The sequence below is a fragment of the Heterodontus francisci genome, chromosome 4 (genome assembly GCF_036365525.1).
Source record: "Heterodontus francisci isolate sHetFra1 chromosome 4, sHetFra1.hap1, whole genome shotgun sequence".
Lineage (NCBI taxonomy): Eukaryota > Metazoa > Chordata > Chondrichthyes > Heterodontiformes > Heterodontidae > Heterodontus > Heterodontus francisci.
Window position 1 is genome coordinate 187,675,122 of NC_090374.1, and position 27,640 is coordinate 187,702,761.

The 27,640-nt window shown below is 42.1% G+C and overlaps 1 protein-coding gene across 3 annotated transcripts in view; it reads right to left on the reverse strand.

Annotated features, from left to right (window-relative positions):
• The window catches only part of dnah6 (dynein, axonemal, heavy chain 6), a 554,194-nt gene that overhangs the window by 109,019 nt on the left and 417,535 nt on the right, over positions 1-27,640 (reverse strand). For all 3 annotated transcript variants that reach the window (XM_068030693.1, XM_068030691.1, XM_068030692.1), the window contains 5 exons: positions 24,536-24,682; positions 21,600-21,738; positions 14,494-14,613; positions 9,407-9,528; positions 5,544-5,673 (listed from right to left, as the gene is read on the reverse strand). In XM_068030693.1, coding sequence (XP_067886794.1) covers positions 5,544-5,673; positions 9,407-9,528; positions 14,494-14,613; positions 21,600-21,738; positions 24,536-24,682 — 658 coding nt within the window. The remainder of the gene's footprint in view (positions 1-5,543; positions 5,674-9,406; positions 9,529-14,493; positions 14,614-21,599; positions 21,739-24,535; positions 24,683-27,640) is intronic.

A 27,640-nucleotide genomic window follows, 5' to 3' on the forward strand; every position in this document is an offset into this window, starting at 1 on the left:
CAATCCACTGCTGGCCTCTAGGTGGGTGCCCTCCTCAGTGCACCTTCCCTTCTCCCACCAACCCCCTCCCCATTTCATTGTGGATTCTGACTTAGTTTATCCATGCAGCTGCTGGATTTCCCACCTCCTCCGCAGGGGATGAAGTGCTCGCTCGCACTCATTTAACATGCTGCATGTTACCCAAATTATGCTGATCATGGTCGAACCTGAAAATGGTGTGAGTCTCCCAACACTGGCTTCGGACTGGCAATGAGACTGCTCTGCTGACTTCCTGTCCCATTTTGGGTGGAAGTTAAAAATCTCCCCCAGAGTGTGCATTTCTAATACAAAAGGGTCGCCATGCAGAGGAAATGCCTATTAAGAAAGCTTATAATCTTGAATGCAAACAGAAAAATTTAACAACAACAATGACTTGTATTTATATAGAATGTTAATGTACTAAAACATCCCAAGGCAGTTCATAGTACCATCATCAAACAAAATTTGATACCTAACTAAATAAGGAGATGTTTGGGCAGATGACCAAATGCTTGGTCAAAGAGGTAGTTTTTTTTTTAAATAATCGTTCATGGGATGTGGGCGTTGCTGGAAAGGCCAGCATTTATTTTCAATCCCTAATTGCCCTTGAGGAGGTGCTTGTGAGCTGCTTTCTTAAACCGCTGCAGTCGGCGTGGTATCGGTACATCCACAGTGCTGTTTGGGAGGGAGTTCTAGGCTTTTGACCCAGCAACAGTGATATAGTTCCAAGTCAGGATGGTGTGTGACTTGGAGGGGAACTTGGAGGGGACTATGGTGTTCCCATAGTCTGTTGCCCTTGTTCTTCTAGCTGGTAGAGGTCGCAGGTTTGGAAGCTGCTTTCGAAGGAGCCTTGGTGAGTTGCTGCAGTGCACCTTGTAGATGGTACACACTGCTATCATGTGTGCCAGTGGTGGAGGGAGTGAATGTTTAAGGTTGTGAAAGGAGTGTCAATCAAGCGGGCTGCTTTGTCCTGGTTAGTGTCGAGCTTCTTGTGTGTTGCTGGAGCTGACACTTATCCAGGCAAGTGGAGACTTTTCCATCACACTCCTGACATGTGCCTTGTAGATGGTAGACAGGCTTTGGGGAGTTAGGAGGTGAGTAACTTGTTGCAGTATTCCCAGCCTCTGATCTGCTCTTTCAGCCACAGTATTTATATGGCTGGTCCAGTTAAAGTTTCTGATCAATGGTAACCCCCCCCCCCCCTCCCAGGTAGTTGATGGTGTGGAATTCAGCGATGGTAATGCCATTGAACATCAAAGGGTTGTCTCTTGTCAGAGATGGTCATCGCCTGGCACTTGTGTGGTGTGAATGTTACTTGCCACTTATTAGCCCAAGCCTGGATGTTGTTCAGGTCTTGCTGCAGAAGTGTCTTAAAGGAAGAAATAGATAGAGAGGCAGAGAGGTTTACGGAGGGGATCCCGAACTTACGGTCTCAGCAGCTGCAGGCACAGACACCAATGGGAGAGTGATTAATATCAGGAACGTAAGAGGCCAGAATTGGAGGAGGGCAGATATCTTGGAAGGTTGCGGAGCTGGAGGAGATTATAGAGATAGGGAGGGGGAGGCCATACAGGGATTTAACTGGGAGCCAATGCAGGTCAGCGAGCAGAGGGGTGATGGGTGAAAGGGACTTGATAAAAGTCAGGACATGGGCAGCAGTATTTTGGATGACCTCAAGTTTATGGAGGGTGGAAGATGGGATGCCAGCCAGGAGTGCGCTAGAATAGTCAAGTCCAGAGATGCAGGGGTGCAGTCAGACAATGTTACAGAGGTGCAAATAGGCTGTTTTAATGATGTTGTGGATATGTGGTCAGAAGCTCAACTCAGGGTCCAAAAAGACACCAAGACTGCGGACAGTCTACTTCAGCCTCAGACAGTTGCCAGGGAGAGGAATGGAGTCAGTGGCTAAGGAACAGAGTTTGTGGTGAGGGCTAAAAACAATGGCTTTGGTCTTTCCAATATTTAGTTGAAGGACATTTCTGCTCATCCAGCACTGGAAGCCAGACAAGCAGTCAGACAATTGAGACAGTGGAGGGGTCGAGAATGGTGTTGGTGAGGTAGAGCTGGGTGTCATCAGAGCACATGTGGAAAGTGACACTGTGTTTTCAGATGTTGTTGTCAGGGGGCAGCATGTAGATGAGCAATAGAAGACGGCCAAGGTGTGATTTACTTTTACATATGATTTAAACAATGCAAACAAATTGCCAGAGGTATATTTTGTCCACATGGATTTCATGGATCAATGATAATGTAGAACAAACATTAGATACTAGCAGTCAGTTTTAGATGTAATACATCCTTTCAGTTAGATGAATAAAGCATTATTAATTCAAAATTTATCTTTCAAAAATAGAAATGATTGACTTTACACTTAAAATGAGTGCATACATTAAGGCACAGAAGCTGATAACCATCTGAAACTAATCGCTATCACAACTTTCAATCTATAAATCTCAAGTATGCAATTAAAAAAACAATATGGCATAATCAAAATTGCTACAAATTTAGCAGTTAAATGAGCTGTTGCTCCTTAACAAGAGAAATAATACTTTTGGTAATTTGGCACAAAAAACCCATTTAGCCCCCAATATGCTGTAAAGTTTTCAGTTGAGTTCAGTGGAAAGACCAGGCTTGCTGAGGATATGAATACACCCCACAACGGCCATGGTTGAGAAAAACTTTGGGCGGCACAGTGGCGTAGTGGTTAGCACTGCAGCCTCACAGCTCCAGCGACCCGGGTTCAATTCTGGGTACTGCCTGTGTGGAGTTTGCAAGTTCTCCCTGTGTCTGCGTGGGTTTCCTCCGGGTGCTCCGGTTTCCTCCCACATGCCAAAGACTTGCAGGTTGATAGGTTAATTGGCCATTATAAATTGCCCCTAGTATAGGTAGGTGGTAGGGAAATATAGGGACAGGTGGGGATGTGGTAGGGATATGGGATTAGTGTAGGATTAGTATAAGTGGGTGGTTGATGGTCGGCACAGACTCGGTGGGCCGAAGGGCCTGTTTCAGTGCTGTATCTCTAAAACTAAAACTAAAACTAAAACTAAATTGTTGAGTTTGTATAGCTGGTAAGGAGCCTCACCCACTGCTTTGCACAGTGAGAATTTATGAAGTAAATGGAAATTAAAAATTGGGAGCAATGTAAAATGAGCTGTCTGATTCACTATCATCCCGCTTACACTATCGTATCAAAATTACCCCCCAATGTGTTTTCCACGTTTGCATCATGCAAAAAATGCATCATAACTTGAGAGCAAAGTTTGCGAGGCCACCTTGATGGGGTTGCCTCACAATGCTTTAACTTCTTAGCAGTTGCAGTATAACTGCAGCCAGTGTGAAACAAACTACAGGAAGTATCCAGGCAGTCCAACCTTTTAACCATACTTCTTAAGCTTTTAATTTTTTACAAAGAACAAACTGTTTTATTTTGCTCTTCAACATGAAACAATTAACAAATATTTGGACACCACTGAGTAGAGAACAGCGCATGCATATAAGTACTTATGTGAAGACTGCTGCTTTCTGATTAGACAGTGGTGTGCATGGAACAATATAGTGCACCAGTGTTACCCTCTGCATCACACTGATTAAGGTGAAATTTCAAATAACATCTTCAGTATAATAATGTCATAAAGGTGAAAATCTGTTAATTTGTATTGGTGTGCGTGTGTGTGTGTCTGTCTTTGTCTGTGTGTGTGTGGTGCAGAAGGCTTTTCACCCCAGTCCACATGGAAACTGTTCAACAACCATTCTCAATGAGGTAACCAAATTGTGGACAAGACGGATTTTACTATCTTGCTAAGACAGACCATTCAGAAAAGTTACTATATCCATTCTTTCCAATGATGTATGGAATGTCATAGGGTGAGAAATTAACCAAATAAAAGTTTATTATGTTCAACTAACTCCTCCCAGTACAACCCACCCACACCTAAGCCCAATGTGACTGGGTCTTCATTCAAATCAATACAAAGCAGGTGGACCTATCTATGTAGGAGAAAGTCAAATAATTTTGAGCACAGCTGTTTTTTAGATTAAGCATCAAACATTCTGCTAACAGATAAATGATAAGATGGACGAGTGATTTACATCATGAACTCAATCAGGCTTCAGGTTAGTAACATTGCAACTAACATGAAAGATTAACAAGAGCAACAACAATATAATAAAAGCAAAATACTGCAGATGCTGGAAATCTGAAATTAAAACAAGAAACGCTGGAAATACTCAGCAGGTCTGGCAGCATCTGTGGAGAGAGAAGCAGAGTTAACGTTTCAGGTCAGTGACCCTTCATCAGAACTGGCAAAGGTTAGAAATGTAATAGGTAAGAGCAACAACAACTTGCATTTAAATAGCTCCTTTAACGCATATAACGTCCCAAGGTGCTTCACAGAAGAGTTTCGAACAAAATTAAGAGGAAAGATTATGCAAACTAGGGTTGTATTCCCTGGAATTTAGAAGATTAAGGGGTAATTTGATCAATTTTGTCAAGCTATTAAATGGAATAGATAGGGTAGACAGACAGAAACTATTTCATCTGATTTGGGAGTTTAGGACTAAGGGACGTAGTCTCAAAATTAGAGCCAGACCTTTTAGGAGTGAAATTAGGAAACACTTCTACACACAAAGGGTCATAGAACTTTGGAATTCTTGTGATGCGAGATCAATTGTTAATTTTAAATCTGAGATTGATAGATCTTTGTTAACCAAAGGTATTTAGGGATATGGGGCAAAGGCGAGTATATGGAGTTACATCATAGAACAGTCATGATCTCAGGCTCAAGGGGCTAAATGGCCTACTCTTGTTCCCATGTTCCTAAAACTTGATACTGAACCACACCATGAAATATTAGGACAGGTCTTGGTCAAAGTGGTAGGTTTTAAGGAGTGTCTTGAAGGAGGAGAGAGAGGTCGTGAGGCAGAGAGGTTTAAGAAGGGCATTCCAGAGCATAGCACCTAAGCAACTGAAGGCAAGGCCATCACTGGTGAAGCAAATAAAATGGGGTCATACAAGAGGCCAGAAGTGGAGATTGCAGAGGGTTGTAAGGCTGGAGAAGGTTACAGAGATAGGGTGGAGCCAGGTCATGGAGGGATTTGAAAACAAGAATGAGCAACAAAATGAATACAAAAGTCCCTTTTCATAATTCAACAGTACTTTAAAATAATGTTACAGAATTCTAACTGACCCAGAGAATAATAAGAATTTTACAGAAATTACTGTTTACCATGAAGCATTTCTGTTGGATCAGACAGGATATTGTGGTGGAAGTTATTTTCTTTCATACCCACCAAAAATGTAAATACTTCTTAGAGTAACAGTGTTTTGTCATAGCATTTCTTTTCTTCTAAAGGCAGTTACTTAGTAGATTGCACCATAGACATTTTTGAATCTATTATGACTGCAAAATCAAATTATTTATAAAACGCAAACACATTCAAAATCACCTTTGAAAATCAGAGAAATTAGAGAAAAATATTTCTTGTGGCAAATACATCAGGCTCTGAGCAAATATTTATGCATTTACCTGGAATTTTTAATAGAATGGAATCTGCTAACTCTTTAACAATTTCATCACTGCTTTTGCCAGTTCCACGTGCCATAATATTGGGCTGTACTTCAAGAACTGTCAATATCATGTTGTTGGTTTCCTTCCGCTGTAATAAGAGGAGTGATGAACAGACACATTACACATGATTTCAGAATATTTACATTCAGAAAAGAGCTTTATTTCTAGAAAAGAGCGCGGTATGATACTAATCTATTGCCATGGTGGTCAGAGGAAGTTCAAAATGTAATTTATTGCAGGACATTGTACCATGATATAAATTTGAAGGCAGCCAGCATAAACTATTCAAAATTATAGAATCAGAAATTTCATCACCAAACAAGGTTATTTAGCCTCCTATTCCAGTGCTACCTCCACACCAGAACTATCTCTTCTAATCCTACTTTCTTTCTTTGCCCTTTTCTCCTGAATATTTTCCTCTACAATTATTTATTTAATTTCTTCTTCAATTGTACAATTGATTCAGTTTCAGTTTCAATAGCTACTTATGGTAATATATCCCATATTCTAATCAGCCGTTGCCTGAAGTAACTTTTCGAACACCTCCCACCCCTTCTCCTTTTATGCTTTGAGTACTACTCTTAAATGGCCTGCCTCCTCGCCTTGCCCAACACTTGAGGAGTGGTGACCCTCAAGCTATATATCACCAGCTGTCTCTCGCTAATGGGGAAAGATGCCTATGGTCCTTTGAGAATATGGCTAGAACAACTACTCCTAAATGTATACACCTGTTATCAATTTGCTGACTGGTTAATTATCTGTGCAAATCTTTTCAAAACTTTAAACACCAATCAAATCTCTATAACATGCTCTACTCCAGTGAATAGTTTTTCCAAGTCTCCCATCATATGATGTCCTCTCATCCTTCGCACCATCTTAGTAAATCTACGTTGCACCTTTTCCCTAGCTCTAAAATCCTTTCTTCTGAATGGGGTGGCCAAAACTATAAACAGCACTCTACCGCAGACTAACTAATTTTGTACAGATTCATCATTACCTCCTTGCTTTTGTATTCAATGACCCAATATATAATTCCCAGGATCATATTTTTATGGCATATTCCCACTCCAACCTGTTTTCAAAGATCTATGTTACATTTACAATGTGCGACAATGTGACAGTTTAGGTTACATTTCCATTCCTTGTTATTTTCCCCAAAATGTTGATGCCTTTATCAAGATAACAGCAAAGGCAAGTTTGAATAAAATTAGTCTTATTACACATTCAACTGCTTATGATCTCACACATACACATACACTAATAAAGCTTTTGTTAATTTTCCTCCTTCTCTCATGACGGCATTTCCAAAGCCTTTGCAAACTCTTTGGTCATTCCTCATGTTTAAAGTGAATACTGTCAGGATATTTGATTGTCACAGCATCACAGCTGTGAATAAACTTGCTCTCACCTGACATTTACCCATGCATATGTTCAGGTAGGGGATAACTTCTCAGAAGCAAACACCCAGGTTTACTTTTATTGTCTCCCTTGGCTGGAAAACTGAGGCCAACTGTACTATTCCCATCACAAATTGAATTGATGAATTAATTCAGCACAAAACAGGAATTAAAACATCACGTTCCTGAAGTTTATGAATAAACCTCATGGAAAAAGTCAATGAATCTAAGCCAAATGCAAATATATTTGATAAAGCATTATAGACTGAACCATAACTTATAATAATCAGTTTGTTGGTATTATTTAAATACTTTAAAAAAGTATCACATTTGCAAGAATTTTTGGCAAAGTCTGATTTGATGAAATGATCATTTGTGTAGATGAGCTAGACTCTGGCATATATCGGGCAGCTCAGAGAAAGATACACATTTATCCATGCATTTCAATTTATGATTGTCATGAATTGCCTAGTCTCATCCCCAATGCTGCAAGTAATTTTCTTGTTTCTTTACATTGTTACGAGCAGGTGAGAAAGGGGTCTAGGGGCTCCCTCTCCGCCTTTGCCTGGTTTCACTGTAACAGTGTTTAATTTTTAAAACGCTGTGATTTTAGCTCCTCCTCAGTGAATCCTTGTTCACTGCTCTCCAATTGTAAGGCAAAGAAATCAACCAGGCAGGTTTTCTTACAAGAAAGGTGGAAGTTTATTAACCTTAAGCTCTAATTCGGTTAACGACTACGAATACGCGATGTGACCTTGCTAGCATGCATACACAATAAACACACACGCAGATAGAGACAGAAAAGTAGAAAGAATAAAGGGTAAAAGTTTGAGGCAATAGCTGGGATTTATTTATAGTCCTTTGAGTTCGATGTAGAATCTTTGATTGCCAGTATGTCTTGCCGTTTCATTGGGGTCCAGTTCACGCTTTAAAACTTGTTTTGATGTAGGAGTCTTTTCTCTCTTGAGGTTTAAGTGACTTCAGTGGATCCGGAGATTCATGAGAGAGAGAGCTAGCCAGGAGAGAGGCTCTCTTCTTCCAAGTTCAATTGCAATCTGCCAAACTGTGCTGTGAGCAGTTCAAACAAAACCTGGGACAGCAGGTTAGTCATGTAACAAGCTGTTTTAACAAATTCCTGCATTTGTGGATTCTCCATCTTTGCAGACACCCTGGAATGCTGGCTTTCTTACACATTCAATGTCTGATGATCAAAATCCATTTGGGTTAATTGGATCAGGGAGCCATTCTATTGTCTCCAGGCACTGTCTCTTAGTATGAAAATGTTTTCCAGCCACTGCTGATCTCTTTAAACAAGTCATTCTTCATTCCAGCAACAGTTTAAAATTAATGCTCATGTGACAAAATTAATATGCCTCATTCTAAGCAGGTGGGGTCTTCATGACAACATTCATCACTAATTTTGGCATTGTGTGCAACATTCTTTGATCATGAGAACTGGTAAAACAATCTGCTTCTAGCGCTCTGCAATTAATCATTGAATCAGGCACAGAAATATTGAAAAATGTGTGGCACAGAAGGAGACCATCAATCCATTGTATCTGGGCTGGCCTGAAAAGAGTCATCTAGCCTCATTCCACCTTCCAGCTCTTGGTCCAAGGCCCTCTAGGTGCATTGGAAAAGCACCTCTGGTTAACAATCCACCTCTGCTCATTCCATACAACTGTGATCAGAAAATTCCTGTGTACGAAACTATGTAGATGCACCCATTCTCTAAGTGAATACTTAATGGTTTGCTTCAGAGGAAAACTACACTTAACCTATAGAGGCATTTTTGTACCTAATATTGGGCATAGTTTTCACCCTATGTCTATAAATGATGGAGACAAATTACAATAATTAATCAGTAACTAAGCGCAAATTGTATTTTTATGAGGTAAAATTTTGGATTTAAACTAAGCATTTTAAAAGTGCAGTCAAAATTCAATGACACAACCACATTTTGTGAAATAATAATTATTGATTAGTCATATTCTGTTGATTATTCACAGGCTAAAATAATATATCTTATGAGATTGGTGGCCTTTGTCAAGAATTTGATTACAGGTTTGATCACAAAGATCATAACAATAAGACTTCATGCAAATGTCTTTGAGAAACGCGCGAACATTTTTCAACTTGAATAATGCAAGCGCTCACTTAGGGAAACTGTAAAAACTTGCACAAAAATAAATTATGGACAAGGAAATTACAGAAGGATTTCATCAATCATGTCAGCAAAAAGACTATTCTTCTATCTCCAGTAATGTGACAACATATAATAGTGACCAGAATAATGGTCTTATGACTTGGCAGTGTTATGTCACTTTGAAGAATGCAACACTATTATCATTTTACACAACATGAATTCTTCACTATGAAAGATTACATAGATTATCTCATTAGCCCAAAACATTTAATACAAACCTGGAAAGCTAAATTAGCATTTTCATGCATCCCAAATATTTCTGGGTCATCAATCAGGGGAAGGCCTTCAATGTACTCTTTGTACGCCAGCAAGCTGTCTATCTCGGGACTATAGTAAATTCCTGAAATGCAGAACATTGGATAATTGCATTATAATAGAAATTGTTCATCTCATCAGTGTGCAGGTGTAAATAATTAATGATAGAACTTTTAGTATTTCTACAACAATCAAGTAACATAAACATAATTTATAAACATTATGAAATTAGATATTTTGCACATCAAAGAAATACCCTGCTTCAGTGAGAGAGCCTGTTCACACACTTGATCAGCAATTTTTTTTACTTTCTAAAGTAAAATGCCATTGTAGTAACACACTCTAATAAATTTCTTTTTATGGTGTAAAGGCTGGGAATATCCTCTTTGAGACAGAGTTGCAGCAGGGTGGGACCTCTCCCTATCCCTCTGTCCTAATCCCAATCAATTTTCATGCATTGGGACTCAATATCGATGAGTTGCCATACAGGACTTCTGCTGCCAAAAGTGGGCCCTGCCAGTGTGAAGGGGAAAATATCAATGGTACTGCACATGTGTCCAGAAAAGCCAATGGGGATTTAAAGATGCAGACATTCCAACAAAGATCATACTCGCAGTTTAACTGTAGGTGATAGGAGTCAGACTAGAGGGACAGGAGGTTGCCACAAGGTTGTCTGCCGCCAAGGGGGCTTTAGGGCCATTACCCCTGTCTCCCAGGGCCTATTGCCACCTTCCTCATGATGGTAATTGGGGAAAACAGGTATGGAATCCTCCAGGGACCAAGCCCACATTCCCCTGCCCCCCCCCCCCCACCCCCACCCCACCACCCCCAGCATAATTTACATGCAGCAAACAAAACAAAGAACAAAGAACAGTACAGCACGGGAACAGGCCATTCGGCCTTTCAAGCCTGCGCCGATCTTGATGCCTGCCTAAACTAAAACCTTCTGCACTTCCGGGGTCCGTATCCCTCTATTCCCATCCTATTCATGTATTTGTCAAGATGCCTCTTAAACATCTCTATGGTACCTGCTTCCACCACCTCCCCCGGCAACAAGTTCCAGGCACTCACCACCCTCTGTGTAAAGAACTTGCCTCGCACATTCCCTCTAAACTTTGCCCCTCTCACCTTAAACCTATGTCCCCTAGTAACTGACTCTTCCACCCTGGGAAAAAGCTTCTGACTATCCACTCTGTCCACGCCGCTTATAACTTTGTAAACCTCTATCATGTCGCCCCTCCACCTCCGTCGTTCCAGTGAAAACAATCCGATTTTATCCAACCTCTTCTCATAGCTAATGCCCTCCAGACCAGGCAACATCCTGGTAAACCTCTTCTGTACCCTCTTCAAAGCCTCCACATCCTTCTGGTAGTGTGCCGACCAGAATTGCACGCAATATTCTAAGTGTGGCCTAACTAAAGTTCTGTACAGCTGCAGCATGACTTGCCAATTTTTATACTCTATGCCCCAACCGATGAAGGCAAGCATGCCGTATGCCTTCTTGACTACCTTATCCACCTGCGTTGCCACTTTCAGTGACCTGTGGACCTGTACGCCCAGATCTCTCTGCCTGCCAATACTCCTAAGGGTTCTGCCATTTACTGTGTACTTCCCACCTGCATTAGACCTTCCAAAATGCATTACCTCACATTTGTCTGAATTAAACTCCATCTGCCATTTCTCCGCCCAAGTCTCCAACCGATCTATATCCTGCTGTATCCTCTGACAATCCTCATCACTGTCCGCAACTCCAACAACCTTTGTGTCGTCCGCAAACTTACTAATCAGACCAGCTACATTTTCCTCCAAATCATTTATATATACTACAAACAGCAAAGGTCCCAGCACTGATCCCTGCGGAACACCACTAGAACATCCCTCCATTCAGAAAAGCACCCTTCCGCTGCTACCCTCTGTTTTCTATGACTGAGCCAGTTCTGTATCCATCTTGCCAGCTCCCCTCTGATCCCATGTGACTTCACCTTTTGTATCAGTCTGCCATGAGGGACCTTGTCAAAGGCTGTACTGAAGTCCATGTAGATAACATCCACTGCCCTTCCCTCATCAATCATCTTCGTCACTTCCTCAAAAAACTCAATCAAATTAGTGAGACACGACCTCCCCTTCACAAAACCATGCTGCCTCTTGCTAATAAGTACATTTGTTTCCAAATGGGAGTAAATCCTGTCCCGAAGAATCCTCTCTAATAATTTCCCTACCACTGACGTAAGGCTCACCGGCCTATAATTTCCTGGATTATCCTTGCTACCTTTCTTAAACAAAGGAACAACATTGGCTATTCTCCAGTCCTCTGGGACCTCACTTGTAGCCAATGAGGATGCAAACATTTCTGTCAAGGCCCCAGCAATTTCTTACCTTCCCTCCCTCAGTATTCTGGGGTAGATCCCATCAGGCCCTGGGACATATCTACCTTAATGCTTTGCAAGACACCCAACACCTCCTCCTTTTTGATAATGAGATGACTGAGACTATCTACACTCCCTTCCCTAGGCTCATCATCCACCAAGTCCTTCTGCTTGGTGAATACTGATGCAAAGTACTCATTTAATACCTCGCCCATTTCCTCTGCCTCCACACATAGATTCCCTTCTCTGTCCTTGAGTGGGCCAAGCAGGCAGGGAAGCAGAGGCCAGTAGGCAGTGTTACACCTCACCACTTTTCCTTCATTTTCCATCTTGTTTTCACTCAATTTTAAATGGGATCACAGAGGAGAATTCCACCCTCAGTTCATGGGAGAAGCCCAAAACCCAAGAGCAAGCTCCCGAACCCACTGCTAGTTGATGAATTTGGCTACTTTATGGTGATTTGAGCAGTGCTCCAACTGTCTTCAGACTATAAATTCTCTGTATTACATGTTTTACGTGTGAAATTTTAGATAAGCCAAAAGTATTCTGAATTTAAAAGGACCTTCACCCAGCTGTACGTTTATGGGAAACTCATGCTATCAATAGAATGTTTCTTTTTATTAGTAACTGTGAATGTTTCCTAGTTTGCAGACTGGGGAAGCAGATACAGTCACTGAAGGTGAAATTCATCTTGGACATTAGCACAAAATGGGCAATTGTGTGCGGCCATCCTTTTTACACCCCACCCAATGCTCATTTCCATTCAAAACAATGAAAATCAAGCAGTGTGTAAAATGGGCAGCCAATCTGTTATTTGTCAACTGTTGCTGTGCATCTTTTTTTTTGCCTGACAGCTCCAATAGTCCCATAGGAACGTAAGAAACAGGAGCAGCAGTAGACCATATGGCCCCTTAAGCCTGTCCACCATTCAATACGATCATGGCTGATCTTCTGCCGCAACTCCACTTTCCCACCCACTCCCCATATCCCGCAATTCCCTGAGAGACCAAAAATCTGTCTATCTCAGCCTTGAATATACTCAATGATGTAACATCCATAACCCTCTGAGATAGACAATTCCAAAGATTTACAACCCTCTGAATGAAGCAATTTCACCTCATCGCAGTCCTAAATGATCAACCCCTTATTCTGAGACTGTGCCCCTGTGTTCTAGATTCCCCAGCCAGGGAAATCATCCTCTCAGTGTCTACCCTGTCAAGTCCCTTCAGAATCTTTTATACCTCAATAAGAGCACCTCTCATTCTTCTAAATTCCAGCGAGTATAGGCCCAATTTAATCAGCCTTTCAACATAGGACAGCCCTCTCATCCCAGGAACCAATCTAAGGAAGCTTCATTGTTCTGCCTCCGATGCAAGTTTATCCTTCCTTAGCTATAGAGACCAGAAATATACACAATACTCCAGGTGTAGTCTCACCAAAGCCCATTACAATTTTAGCAAGACTTCCTTATTCTTGCACTCCAATCCCCTTGCAATAAAGACCAGCATTCCATTTGCCTTCCTAATTGTTTGCTGTACCTGCTTGCTAACTTTCTGCATTCCTTATACAAGCACACCCAAGTCTCTTTGAACATCAACTCTTACAAATTTCACACTTAAAAAATATTCCGCTTTTCTATTCTTACGATTGAAGTGATTAACTTCACATTTAATGGAGGTTTATGGTGAAAAAATTAAACTCCTTTTAGTACTGCTTCTAAAAACATGGCTTGGTGGAGGTGACTCTTGTTTCCATTCTCCATGGGCTGCTCTTCTTGGGGACCTGCAGTTTTCATTGTCAAAGACATCCCTTTCTCTACCTCATTTCCAGCAGTAGTTCTGTACTCCCATCTTTACCTTCCTTTCAGACAGTTTTTTTTTGAATCAGGTTTGCTGACTTCCAAATTTCAAAAATCTTCAAGCTTGCTCGTCAGAGAATCACTTGACCCAATATTGGATTGGGCATCTTCTCACCTTCCATTGGTCCTTGAAATTGGGCTTTATTGCACCTCTTTCAAAGAAAATTAAAAATTTTCACCCCAAGGCCTATCAGTAGAACTGGATGATATTGCTCCCGCTTTGGAGAGGTAAAACGGGTGCAATGAAGGCCAATTTCTGGGGACCAATGTCCCACACTTAGAGGACTCTTGAGTGACACTGAACCCATTATGGGGTCAGGACATTGGTGCTGTCATTTTTGTAAATGATGGGCCTTATGCCTGTTTTAGGCTGCACAATAATATTGCAGAACCAATTAGGTTTCAGCTAAATTCCAGGTCCTTGCAGCACATCCCAGACAGAACTCAATGGGAAGTGTACCAGAATTTACACTGCACAATGATAAGAGAACATGCTATGAATTACAAAATTTATTAATACCATGTTAATTATTATGTGATATCTGAGCATTCATGGTTATTTTGTCATTATCCCCAAAGTGCTACTAATCTCAAAATAAATAGTTTCCAGTTTAGAGCATTGCAATTTAAATTATGATGTTTACAGTATCATGAATACACAACATAATAATATATAGGGCCTATGATCAAGTTACTAACAACATATATTAGTCATTGATAAAGCTGAATAAGCAGGTTCTTAAAAAAATATATAAATATTAACAAGAAGTTGTTAAAATTGCTAAAGACGATAAAGTTGCATCATCAGCACTGAATCTTCACTTGCCTGATGATGAATACTTATATCCATCTGTCAAGATGCCAGGTGAGAAGAATCGCTTTAGGATGGTGCGCAGACATCGCTGATCCCAGGCATCTGTAACTCGACCTCCATAGGTGATCTCACCTTTAAAGTGTAATTAAAACAGTAAATGTTAGAATGACCATGCATTCATTCCAAATAAAGTTCAAAAACAGGTCTCATCTAAATGTGCACCATCTTCAGCCACTGGTATGTGTTCCAGATGCAGATAAACAACTCTCATTGTTAGAGTAATTTACATGGTCAATCGAACAGCATTTCAATACAAATGGCAATATTTTCTTCAGTGCTTAGTGACATCTCATAAAATTAACTATAGTGATTTAAAAAGAGGGAAAAATCTGCCACAAAATTATTTCATGCCTCTATTTAAAAAAAAAATAGAATGCCCTGATAGAAGCACTCAGTGAATAGCATTTTGTGTTAACTTTAATGTACCACATCATCTTTGTCAAACAGCATATGGAAGCAGCACTTGCAATGTAACTGGACGAATATCAACAAGACACATGAAATGTAACTTATAATGGTATCTGTCTGTTGCCCTAAAATTACTAATGTGCTTTGAAGTTCAGCAAAAGAGCTTGACAGGACTTTATTCTATCCTATAAACATTAACTAAAGTATTACGTAAATTTCTTATGCTACTTTTGGCATAGAAACAATTCATGTCCAGTTATGTTGATTACAAATATAATAATTAAGTAGGAATGAAAAATGATTTTTAAAATAATAAACCTGCTAGTGTAGTTCCATGACACATAAAGGGGAAGAAATTGGACCTGGTTGCATCTATTTTAAGGGTGTAAAATGGGAACAAGGGCTAATTTCAGGGATCAATGTCCTGTGCCCAAAGGATATGTAAAAGATGTCCAAACTGTTAAAAAAAAAGTCATTGCTCTGAAGCCAGGGGGAGCAGCAGTGTGATCCCAACAGGCACTTGCAACTTACCCGATCAATATTAATGAAGCTTGAGGTCTAATGTTGGGCTGGCCTCTAACCTCAGGTTCAGTTGTGCATTGTGCCCTATCACCAACTTCATGCCCGAAGCTGGCTGCCAATGAATTTACTCTTACAGATGCCTGACCCAATAAGGAACAGCTCTGAAAGATGCCACTTCAGCATCTGGGTAGAGAAGGTGGCAGCCTGTTGGAAACTTTATGGCACTCTCTTATTCTCCCTAGAACTTGTGTATATTTTTGAGTGTGTGCATGCGTGCTCAGTACATCCAACACAGCATGGAAATTCTATGCAATAGTTTTATCAATTCACAGGCATAATTTAGTCACCCTCCAAGGCTTCCTTGTGGGGCTCAGAGGAGTGCTGGTGCTTCTCCTGCCCTCAAGAAAAATAAAAAATGTTTTAAAAAGTCAACTTGCTGGGCATCTTCCTACTCTGGATCCTATTCTTAACAGGTGAGGAAGAAGGCACTGTTCCCCTGCTCAAGCCTCAAATTAAAATAATAGATTGGGCCTTAGGTTTAGCATAAGAAGAGCACATGACTTGCACCAATATGACTTTTTCTATTTCCAGGACCAGCCATCCTATCATCTCTCTGAGTGAGGTTACCATTTTAGTGTCAAATTAGAAACAGTTTTAAGCCCATCCCCACTGAAGACAGGATTGAGATTGTCACAGACTCAAACAGCCAGCCAACAGATGAGAATGTTATCCTATCGGTCTGGGTTGGAAATTGAGCCAAGGCTCAGAGATGAAGAGCCGGCATCTAAGTAATCAGCCATCACCACCCTTCTCCTGAATAAAACAAACCATGGACCCTCCATCCTTACAAACTACTGCAGCATCCCCAACCTGCCTTTCCTCTCCAAAGACTCTGAACCAGCTGATGCCTCCTAAATCCATGTTTATCTCACCCGGAACTCCGAGCCTAAATCACTGCACTCAGATTTCTGCCCCTGCCACAGTACCATAATTGCTCTTAACAAAGTCACAAATGGCATCAAACATGACTGTAACAATGATAAATTATCCCTCCTCATCCTTCTCAACCTGTCTGCAGCCTTTGACACGGTTGACCACACCATCCTCTTCCAATGCCTCTCCAACATCGTCAAGCAGGCTAGGACTGCATTCACCTTGTTCCATTCTCACCTATCCAGTTGTGGCCAGAAAATCATCTGCAAAGGCTTCTCTTCCTGCTGTCACATAGTTACCCTCTGGTGTCCCCCAAGGATCTATCCTTGGTTCCCTCCTATTTCTTATCTACATGCTGCCCCTCGGCAATATCACCGAACAACACAGCATCAGTTTCCATATGTATCCTATCAACACCCAGATCTATCTCATAACCACCTTTCTTGACTGCTCCATGGCTCTAAATTGTATGAACTGTATGTTTGTCCAGCACCTCATACTGGATGAGTAGAAATCTTCTCCAACCAAATATTGAGAAGGCTGAAGACATGGGGCTGGATTTTCTCAAGAGGTTAGAAATCTCTCCACCAGGTCTGAAAGCGAGACCCCTCCCTGTCAAGTGGGCGGCAGGACACTTATAGAGTCATAGAGAGATACAGCACTGAAACAGGCCCTTTATCCCACCAAGTCTGTGCTGACCAACAACCATCCATTTATACTAATCCTAAATTAATCCCATATTCCCTACCACATCCCCACCTTCCCTCAATTCTCTACCACCTACCTACACTAGGGGCAATTTACAATGGCCAATTTACCCATCAACCCGCAAGTCTTTGGCTGTGGGAGGAAACCGGAGCACCCGGCAGAAACTCATGCGGTCACAGGAAGAACTTGTAAACTCCGCACAGGCAGTACCCAGAACTGAACCCAGATCGCTGGAGCTGTGAGGCTGTGGTGCTAACCACTGCGCCACTGTGCTGCCCCTGATGGCATTTTACTGGCAGAAGTCAATTAAGAGACTGCCGCCAGGACTGCCATCCAATTGAGGAGGGCAGCCCGCCTCTCAGAACTGCCGGTCCAATCAGAGGGCTGGCAGCTCGGCAGTACCACCACTAGAGGTGGCCACCGCAGAGGCTATAGGAAAGAGGAGAGGGCGTCTCCATGCTGAGGCTACGGTTCTGGGGCTGGCCAAGCAGGCGGGTTCCAGCGATCGGGGGTGTGGGCGGGGCTGGTTGGTGGGGTGGCGGTCGTGTGCACCATCCGGCTGCGCCACCCTAACTGTGGGGGCAGCCATTGCAGCCAGAGGCCATGGAACTGCCATAAAGGAGGGGGCCCCCGTGGAACCCACTGGGGGTATACCTGGTGGTCTCCCCATGCAGCAGCAGTGCCTCCCAATGCCAGGAAAATGCTGGCGGGGACAGGAAGTAGCCCTTAATTGGGCACTTAGTTGGTATAATTGGCTGCTGATGTTCCTGCTGCTGTGAATATACCGTGGCAGCAGGAAGACGGAGGATGTTGGTTCTGCATTATCCTTTGAGCATCCTCGATTTTAATCATTCCACCATTGGTGGCAGTACCTTCAGCTGCCTAGGCACTAAGCTCTGGAATTCCCTCCCTAAAGCTCCTCAGCTCTCTTTTCCTGCTTTAAGACACTCTTTAAAAAAAAATTGTTCTTGGGATGTGACTGTAACTGGCAAGGCCAGCATTTATTGCCCATCTCTAATTGCTCTTGAACTAAGTGGTTTGCTAGTCAATGCAGAGTCAACACATTGCTGTGAATCTGGAATCACAAGTAGGTCAGACTGGTTAAGGACAGCAGATTGCGTTCCCTGAAGGGCATTAGTGAAGCAGATGGGTTATTAACAACACTCTGGTAGTTTCATGATTTTTATTAATGAGACAAGCATTTTATTCCAGACTTACTAATTAGTTGAATTTAAATGCCCTCAGCTGCTGTGGTGGGATTTGAGTTCATGTTTCAGGAGCATTACTTCAGCCCTCTGGATTACTAGTCCAGTAACATTACCTCGATGCTACCATCACCCTTAAGACATATTTCTTTGATCAACCTTTTGGTCATCTGTCCTAATACCTTATATGCCTCGATGTCATATTTTGTTTTATAATGCTTCTGTAAAGTGTCTTGGGACATTTTATTACATTAAAGGCGCTATATAAATACAGGTTGTTGTTGTTATAGAAGTGGTTGAACAGTCACAGATATTTTGCAATGAGATTTTTTTTTAGTTTCAATAATAAATTTCAACTTATCAATGACAGCATTTTTTTCAACATTTCTTGAATAAAAGCAGAAAAAATCCATTTAAACACAAACGTAAGACAGTTAATAAAATAGTAGTGGAATTTAAAAAGGTATGAAAACATGGCAAGGGGTATTTTCCCCATTATAGTCGAAGAGAATACAAATGGTGATTTTGCAATACTATGCTCTCAGTGAAAAGGCATTCTTGCAAGGAGCATGGATTTGGAGAATTAGAGCTGGAATATTACAGCCAGAACTCTAACCAACACTTCCAGCAAGCACAGCTCCCTGCTGGGAGTGCAGGATGGGGAATTTTGCATATAGTTCATATTTCAGAATGAAAAGTAAGAAAAGCCTTTTATATTTTAATGTTTTTTCTCCCTTTACTTCTCCTGAAGTTTGTGATTCATGACACCTTGTCCAAGTGCCCATTTTCACATGTAAATTTGGACAGTGAGTATCAACCAGCTATTGGGCTATGGAATGCAACATAAGCAAGCTTAATCCTGTCCTTACCTTATCACACACACACACAAGACCTGATTTACTTTGGGGCAGGCAGGGACGAAGGGACAGTCCCCAGTATTCAGGTAAGTCATGGGCAGGGGGATTCAAGAGGACTTCATGATTGGTGCAGGGAGGAGCATGAGCAGGGAAGGCCGAAGTTTCCTTGTGGGGTCTGGAGGAAAGTTTAAAAAGTTTTTAAAAATTTACTTTTTGGACTTGACTGTTCTGACTTGATCTATCATAGCTAAAGAAGGACCTCACTAGTTTTCAGTGGCTGTATTCCCCACCTGCTCAGAGGAGCAAAATCATGGACTGTGGGATTGGACAGCGGCTTCTGCACCTCATGTCTTTCCTAAACACCTATTGACATCATTGCATTATCAAAATTCAAAGCCTAATGTAACAGTCTCACCCTTTCTGTTCAACCTTGCCGAAGAATAATCTCAACTTTACCAACGATTAATTTGACACAAATATGTGTTGGACTTGCAATGTATGTGTCAAAAATGTCCTCACAATCTGCAACATTGCTTATATTTGGCATTGTACCATGACCTGAGAAAGCAGATAAAAATTGCAGCACTCACTAAAAAAATAAACAATTACTGCTTCAGGTGCATTTACTTCAATCCATTCTCAGGTAATGGGCATAACTCTCAAAAACATTTTACTGTAAAATACTAAAAATAAACAAAATACTGCAGTTTTATTTATTCATTCATGGGATGTGAGCATCACTGACAAGGTCAGTATTTATTGCCCATCCCTAACTGCCCTTGAGAAGGTGGTAGTGAGACGCCTTCTTGAACTGCTGCAGTCCATGTGGTGTAGGTACAACCACAGTGCTGATAGGAAGGGAGTTCCAGGATTTTGATCCAATGAAGGAACAGTGATATAGTTCCAAGTAAGGATGGTGTGTGAGGGAACTTGCAGGTGGTGGTGTTCCCATGCGTCTGCTGCCCTTGTCCTTCTAGGTGGTAGTGTTTGTGGGTCTGGAAGTTGATGTTGAAGGAGCTGGGCAAGTTACTGCAGTACATCTTGTGGATGGTATGCACCGCTACCATTGTGCACCAATGGTGGAGGGAGTGAATCTTTAAGGAGGTGGATGGGGTGCCAGTCAAGTGGGCTGCTTTGTCTAAGATGGTGTTGAGCTTCTTGAGAATTATGGAGCTCCACCCATCCAGGCAAGTGGAGAGTATTCCATCACACTCTTGACTTATCCCTTGTAGATGGTTGACAGGTTTACTCGCTGCAGAATTCCCAGCCGCTGAGCTGCTCTTGTAGCCACACTATTTCCATGGCTGGTACAGTTAAGTTTCTAGTCAATGGTAACCCCCAGGATGTTGATGATGAAGGATTCAGTGATGGTAATGTCATTGAATGTCAATGGAAGATGGTTAGATTCTTTCTTGTTGGAGATGATCATTGCCTGGCACTTAAGTGGCGTGAATGTTACTTGCCACTTATGAGTCCAAGTCTGAATGTTGTCTAGGTCTTGCAGCATGCAGGCAGGGACTGATTCAGTATCTGAAGAGTTGTGAATAGTACTGAGCACTGTACAATTATCAGTGAGCATTCCTACTTCTGCCGTTATGTTGGAGGGAAAGTCATTGATGAAGCAGCTGCAGATGGTTGGACATAGGACACTACCCTGAGGTACTCCTGCAGCGATATCCTGGGACTGAGATGATTGGCCTCCAACAACCACATCCATCTTCCTTTTTGCTAGCCAAGCCTCCAACCAGTGGAGAGTTTTCCTCCCAATTCCCATTGACTTCAATTTTGCTAGGGTTCCTTGATGCCACGATTCATCAAATGCTGCCTTGATGTGAAGGGCAGTCACTCACACCTCACTTGTTGAATCTTTTGTACTGAGGTCTGGAGCCGACTGGCCCAGGCAGAACCCAAACTCTTCATTGACGAGCATGTTACTGCTGACCAAGTGTCTCCCGACAGCACTGTCAACAATACTTTCTGTCACTTTGCTGATGATTGGGTGGTAATTGGTCAGACTGGATTCGTCCTGCTTTTTGTGGAAAGGACATACCTGGGAAATTTTCTACATTGACGGACATAGATGTCAGTGTTGTAGCTGGAATGATGGAAATCTGAAATAGAAACAGGAAATGATGGAAAACACTCAGCAGGTTGTGCAGAAACAGAGTTAACGTTTCAGGTCAATGACCCTTCTTCAGAAACCTTCAACCAGTTCAGATGAAGGGTCATCACCATGAAATGATAACTGTTTCTCTCTCCACAGATGCTGTCTAACCTGCTGAGTGCTCACCAGCATTTTCTGTTTTCATTTCTACTGTAGGACACTGTTGGTAACCCTATGCATATGGAAAAATACATTTCAATATTTGCACAATGCTGACTTTAAGATGAAAATTGCACAAAAAAGAAAAGTGCAACAGCTCACCAGTAATATAAACCAGAGCATCCCATGGGACTTTTCCTCCTTGACAGTAGAGATTCAAATTGAGAAGAGCACATTCTCGATCACTATCACTGAACTCGTAACAGATGTTCCAACCCAATGGACCAAATTTCTTTCTTTCCTGAAGCAATACATCACAATTTCACACCATGTACAAGACAGGAACTTAATTAACTAGAGTATAAATGCTGCATATCTTTCACCAATCAAAATATTAAACCAGGTTATATCAATAAACATAAACATCTAAGACTTTATTAAATTATTTCAATGCAAAATAATCATGGTTTTCAAATGTGGCTAAAGGCATTTCTGATTAGTAAGTAAAAAATGAGTGGAAGAGAGAGTTGTTGGGCATGTGATCCCATTAGTCATGTTCACACAGGATATGAATATGTACTGTTTAACCTTTTTATACGTTTGTTGATAAAATGGGGGGATGAAAAAGCTGAGTGTTTTTGATTATTGTGTGTGCTTTACTTCCTTGGTTACCGCCTCTTGCCTAAATGGTGCTCAACAGGGGTGAAACCGTGGATACACCAGCAATGTTGTATGGGGAGGAGGGAGTTGCCACAGTGATCAGCTTGACCAGTCGGAATACCGCTAAGAGTTCCTTTATGCCTGCGGTAGCAAAAGTCTAACAGATTATCAGCAATCAGTACGCTTGGTGAGACCTGGTCACTCAATTGCACATTTGGCGACCCCTCATGCACCCTGCCCTGGACCCCCAAATACTCAAGATTATTATCACTGAAATTCTACGTTCCTTATGAAGGGGGCATAATAGAGAGGTTTCTGAGGTTGGGGATGGGGTGGCTGGGCAAGCTGGCACCCTTCCACCTAAACTGGCAACTTGCATCAGAATTTGGGTTCTCTGGCAGAAGACCTAGATGTTCCCCCCTTTCTTCACCTTTTGTATAAATAATTGCAATGAGACCTTCGCCGACCCCACAAACTTTGGCTGCATAAGCATTGGATTTCCCAAGCAGGTCCATCACAATACTTACTGCAGTATGTGTCCTCTGCAAAGTTCTGCCCCCAAAATTTCATTGCCTTTTGTCTATATTCAAGTGAAGAGCATCTTAAGTATTCTTATGTGTTCCCAATAGTATTCCAATTAACAAGTAAAACACAGGGACTGATTTTTGCTCCCCCCATCACCACCCTAGCACTGGACAGGAGCTCTGCAATCAAAGTGTCTTGCACCAGTTCAGGACAAGGAGTGCTGATACCTGGGGGCACAGGTCAGAAAAATCAGCTACATGGTGTTAAGCCAATGTATTTTGTTGAATGATAATTTCCTTTAATCCACTGACTGGAGATCTGAATTTATATATTTTTAAAAGACATTTAAATGAGAATGACTGCTAGCAGCTTAAGGTGATCACCTAGTTTGCTACACTGTAACCTACATTGCAAAGGACTGTGTGGAGGGAGATGAAATGGCTGCATTTCCCAGCAAGAACCAAGACCCAGGAAGTTTAAAGGAACAGTTTGTTTTCTTTCTTTTAGCAAGAAGAAAGAATACTGCTAAATGCTATGTCTGAATCACTGAGTGAAGTCCATGTGACAAGCGCCGCCCCCATCTGTGGTTTTTACCCAGTGTTTTCTCTGCAGCAAAGGAGAAGCAACTAGACTCTGACATGAGCAGACCCGAAGTGGGGGTTCCCCTCTCTTTCTCTCTCCATTCCAGCTTGAAAGCTTTCAAATCCTGCTTGTTGATTGACCACCTTTGCATACTCCGGCCACAATCTGAAACCCCATTGGAGGAAATCATCCGCATCGCTATCCCCAAGAGACTCACCGGACCAGTCATCTACCTCTTCAAACTAAAAGCCTCAAGACCACTGAATTCAGCTAGAAGTCAGTTGAATCACCAAACTCCACAGACTGTATACCTTTTTAACCTTTCCCCACTTTGTAACCTATTTCACAGAATCACAGAATTGTTACAGCGCAGAAGGAGGCCATTCAGCTCATCACGTCTGCACCAGCTCTCTGAATGAGCCTTTCACCTAGTGCAACTCCCCACCTTCTCCCCGTAACCCTGCACATTATTCTTTTTCATATAACAATCTGATTCCCTTTTGAATGCTTCAATTGAACCTGCCTCCAGCACATTCTCAGGCAGTGCATTCCAGGCCTGAAACACTTGCTGCATGAAAATGTTTTTCCCAATGTTGCTTTTTGCTACTTTTACCAATTATTTTAAATCTGTGCCCTCTCCTTCTTGATCTTTCACAAGTGGGAACAGTTTCTCCCTATCTACTCTGTCCTTAAACCGCCAGAGTGTGCGTGTGAGTTCAAGTTGGCATGTTGTTTATTAATTTATTAGTTCGATTTCGGGAAAATAAAGTTAACCTCTTTCTTTGTGAACTCAAGAAAATATGTCCAATTGGTTCTTATGATCATAGCAAGTAAGTGAATAGCAAGGGCGGCACAGTGGCGCAGTGGTTAGCACCAGAGCCTCACAGCTCCAGTGACCCAGGTTTGGTTCTGGGCACTGCCTATGTGGAGTTTGCAAGTTCTCCCTGTGACTGCGTGGGTTTCTGCTGGGTGCTCCGGTTTCCTCCCACAGTCAAAGACTTGCAGGTTGATAGGTAAATTGGCCATTGTAAATTGCTCCTAGTGTAGGTAGGTGGTAGGAGAATGGTGGGGATGTGGTAGGGAATATGGGATTAATGTAGGATTAGCATAAATGGGTGGTTGTTGGTCAGCACAGACTCAGTGGGCCGAAGGGCCTGTTTCAGTGCTGTATCTCTCTATGATGCTATGACCTACTAAATTAGCCATCACATCCACTTTAAGAAAGAATTAAACCTGTTGTGGTCAAACAAGGAGAAAAGGGAGGCCCTTCAACCCCTCGTCACTTGACCTTAACAATGGCAATAGCTGTTTGTTAATTAAACCAGGCTTACCTGAATCACAGCATGGAAGAAGCAAACACCAAAGATAAGCTTTCTCCACTTCCTGCCCAAGACATGCTCCTCAAAGAAAGAGGGTGTAATTTCTGTGAAAGCTCGTCGGATATTAGCACGAAGTCCCTTTGGAGGTTCATTGGTGACCTGAAAGAAAATATTTTACATCACTAAACCACATCAATTTTCTGCTAGGTTTGTTGATTCCTTCTAGAAAAATCATTAATGCCTGCTTAAAAATATGTTTTAAATTCTGTGAACTAAGCGGCTTGCATACAGGACCTGTAATTATCAAAAATGGTAAGTTGGCTCAGAAACACAAAACTACTTCATTTGTAGGAGGAACTATCTAGTAAAGTGAACTGACAAATTGGAAACAGTGAGGCACCACCAACATTCCATAAAGATCCAAATGGCTCCTAAAGTTATGCAGAAAAAATAGCAGAACAGAAAATGCCTATAGAAGTCTGTGGCCAAATTTTACTCTCAGCAGTGAACGAACAGCATCAGCCATTCATTACACTTGCACACAGACTTTCTATGGGATTTTGCACTAAACTTACTGCAAATCAGAGAGCCAAAAAAGCATGGTGCCCTCTAAGTGGGATGTGGGACCTGTGTGAACAGGGCAAGCAACTGTGTATGTCCTTAACCAATCAAGTTAAAAAACTGTTAACGGGCAGAGCAGAGTATGAACCAATAAGTATCAGCTGGAGTACTTAATTCAATATCAAATCTGGCACAGAAAGCAAAAGAAAGAGAGGGAATAAAGATGGGATTAAAGAAGGGAGATAAAAGTGACAGAAAGTAAAAGTTTAAAAAAAACCATTTTTTATTATTGAAAATGGTTAAAATCTGAAGGAATGAGACTCCACGCTTGTAAAAGTTAATTTTCAGTGTCAGAGAGGTTGGTTGGCAGTAATTAAGACTTACCACAGAATTCAATATTTAATTACACTTGAATGAACATGCACTAACTTTTTCTACTGAGTTTAGTGTGCATATAACATGTAAGTACAGCAACTTCACCCCATTCCATTTATTTTCAATGCCGAGTCTCTCACTGAGATACTGATATAGCACAGCTTCTGGATAAGTAGGGCAACTCTGATTTTCATGTTTAACTGAGCATATGCGGTTCCCAGAAGTAGCTATTCAATTTCCACTTTAATAACAGTGAGCCCTGTAAACCTCACAGTCATTTCTACATCAAAATCTGATCTTGTTTTCATAAGGATAAACAATTGAATCCAACAATAATAGAGGCAGACAGAGGGGATAATGCAGATTAGTGGAGGACCTAAGGGAGATTGAAAGTGAATCAAAACTGCAAAGGAAACATTGAAGAAAAATCTCATAAGGGAAGAACAAAATATTTCATTTGCAAATAAATGTTGGATTTTAGTGTCCAGATAACGGCGGAGGGGTGTGTAGAAGAAATGTTTCAAACGTCACACAGCTCCAGTGGGACACCTCTTTAGAACTGTGAAACTTCACCTCCTCTCCCCCTCTAATCCAAAGGCTGAACAAATGTTTGACTGCCACGCCACACAGATGAGAAAGTTTTTGGCCTCTAACACCTTATCTCCTCACCCACGTTTCACCCAATAAGCATATTTTCAGCTCCCTTCCTAGTTAACTCCGCTGAGCAAGTTTTGGTCCCCTCCCAAATCTTTCCCCCACTGAACAAGTCCTGACCTACCTAAATAAGATCTCCCACCCTGAGAAAAAAGTGCCAACAAAAGTCATCAGTGGACAATGGCTGGAAGAAAGCAAATCAACGAAGGCAATGGTTATGTTAGACACTGAAATCATGAAGAAGTTTTGCAGTATCCAGCAATTGATTGAAACAAGCAGCAAAAAGAAAACACCCACTCCTCAACCACTGCTCCCTCACTGAGCATAATACCCCTCATCCACCCTTACCCCACCAATGTGCTTGGCTGAGCAGGAATTATGAACAGCCATGAAATGAGCAGTAAGTCCTGGATTGCAGGTACTCAACACCCTCTCCAATGGCTCAAATACTGATTCATTCGCCACTGGTTGCATCTCTTCTAATGATTTTACCTCCTCCATCGTGACTGCACTTCCTGTTCCAACCTATCCACTGCCAATCCTGTACCCCTCTCCCAGCAACCACCACATCCCCTATTATCTGCAGGTACCTGAACCCCGCAAAAATATTTCCACCTGTTGCCTCTCCCTACCTTAATCTTTAAGCTCTGTCTCGGGTCTGTAAAGAATTCACTCAATTTTTTGCCCCTCCAAATGGTGAGCTGAAATTATGCAGATGAGATCCGGCTTATAAAATAGATCAAACCTCTCACTGGCACCAGTGGGTGGGCTGTGCGATTGCTCTGCCCACCACTCAACAGATTTGCATCTAAGTTCAAAACAGCCCTTTCTCTGCGGCAAACCATCTTCTTAAAACTCTCTTTCCATCTCCTCCACTCTCACCTCCAACAATAAGTGCAAGGAGATCATGGACACGAAGATGTGTCACTAAGATTCAGATCACCACCACCGCCATCTCCTCAATGACAGTTAGAGATGGCCAATAAATGCTGGCCTTGAGACCGATGCCTGCATCCCATGAATGAATTTTTAAAATCCATTCAGCTGCTTCTGACGCTTCCCTCCCTTCCCCAACTCACCAGACCAAACTTCCTCTAAGACTCCTCTCAATAGAGGCCTGCTCAGTTCGGGAAAAAAGAACCTGACCGAACGACAGCGGACGCAAGCTTGACCCGGCCCGAGTCCCTCCAATTTTGCCCCGAGCCCAACCTAACCTGAGCCCGACCCGACCATCCCTTTACTTACCTCCCGACTGGGAAGCTCCATGAAGCTGCAGCGCATGTGCGATGATTTCATAGTGACGTCACTCGCTCACTGCGCAGGCTCAGTTTGGTCCCGGACTCCCAGCTCAGGTAAGTTTTTTAATTTCAATACTTACCAGCAGAGCACCTACCGTGTCCGGCCTAACCCGACCCAATTCGACCTGTACTCAGCCCGAGCCGAGCCGAGCCGAGCCCGAAAGCCGTACCCTGAAGATGGGCCCGACCCAACCCGAACCCGACACGTCGTCAGGTCCCGTCGGGTTCG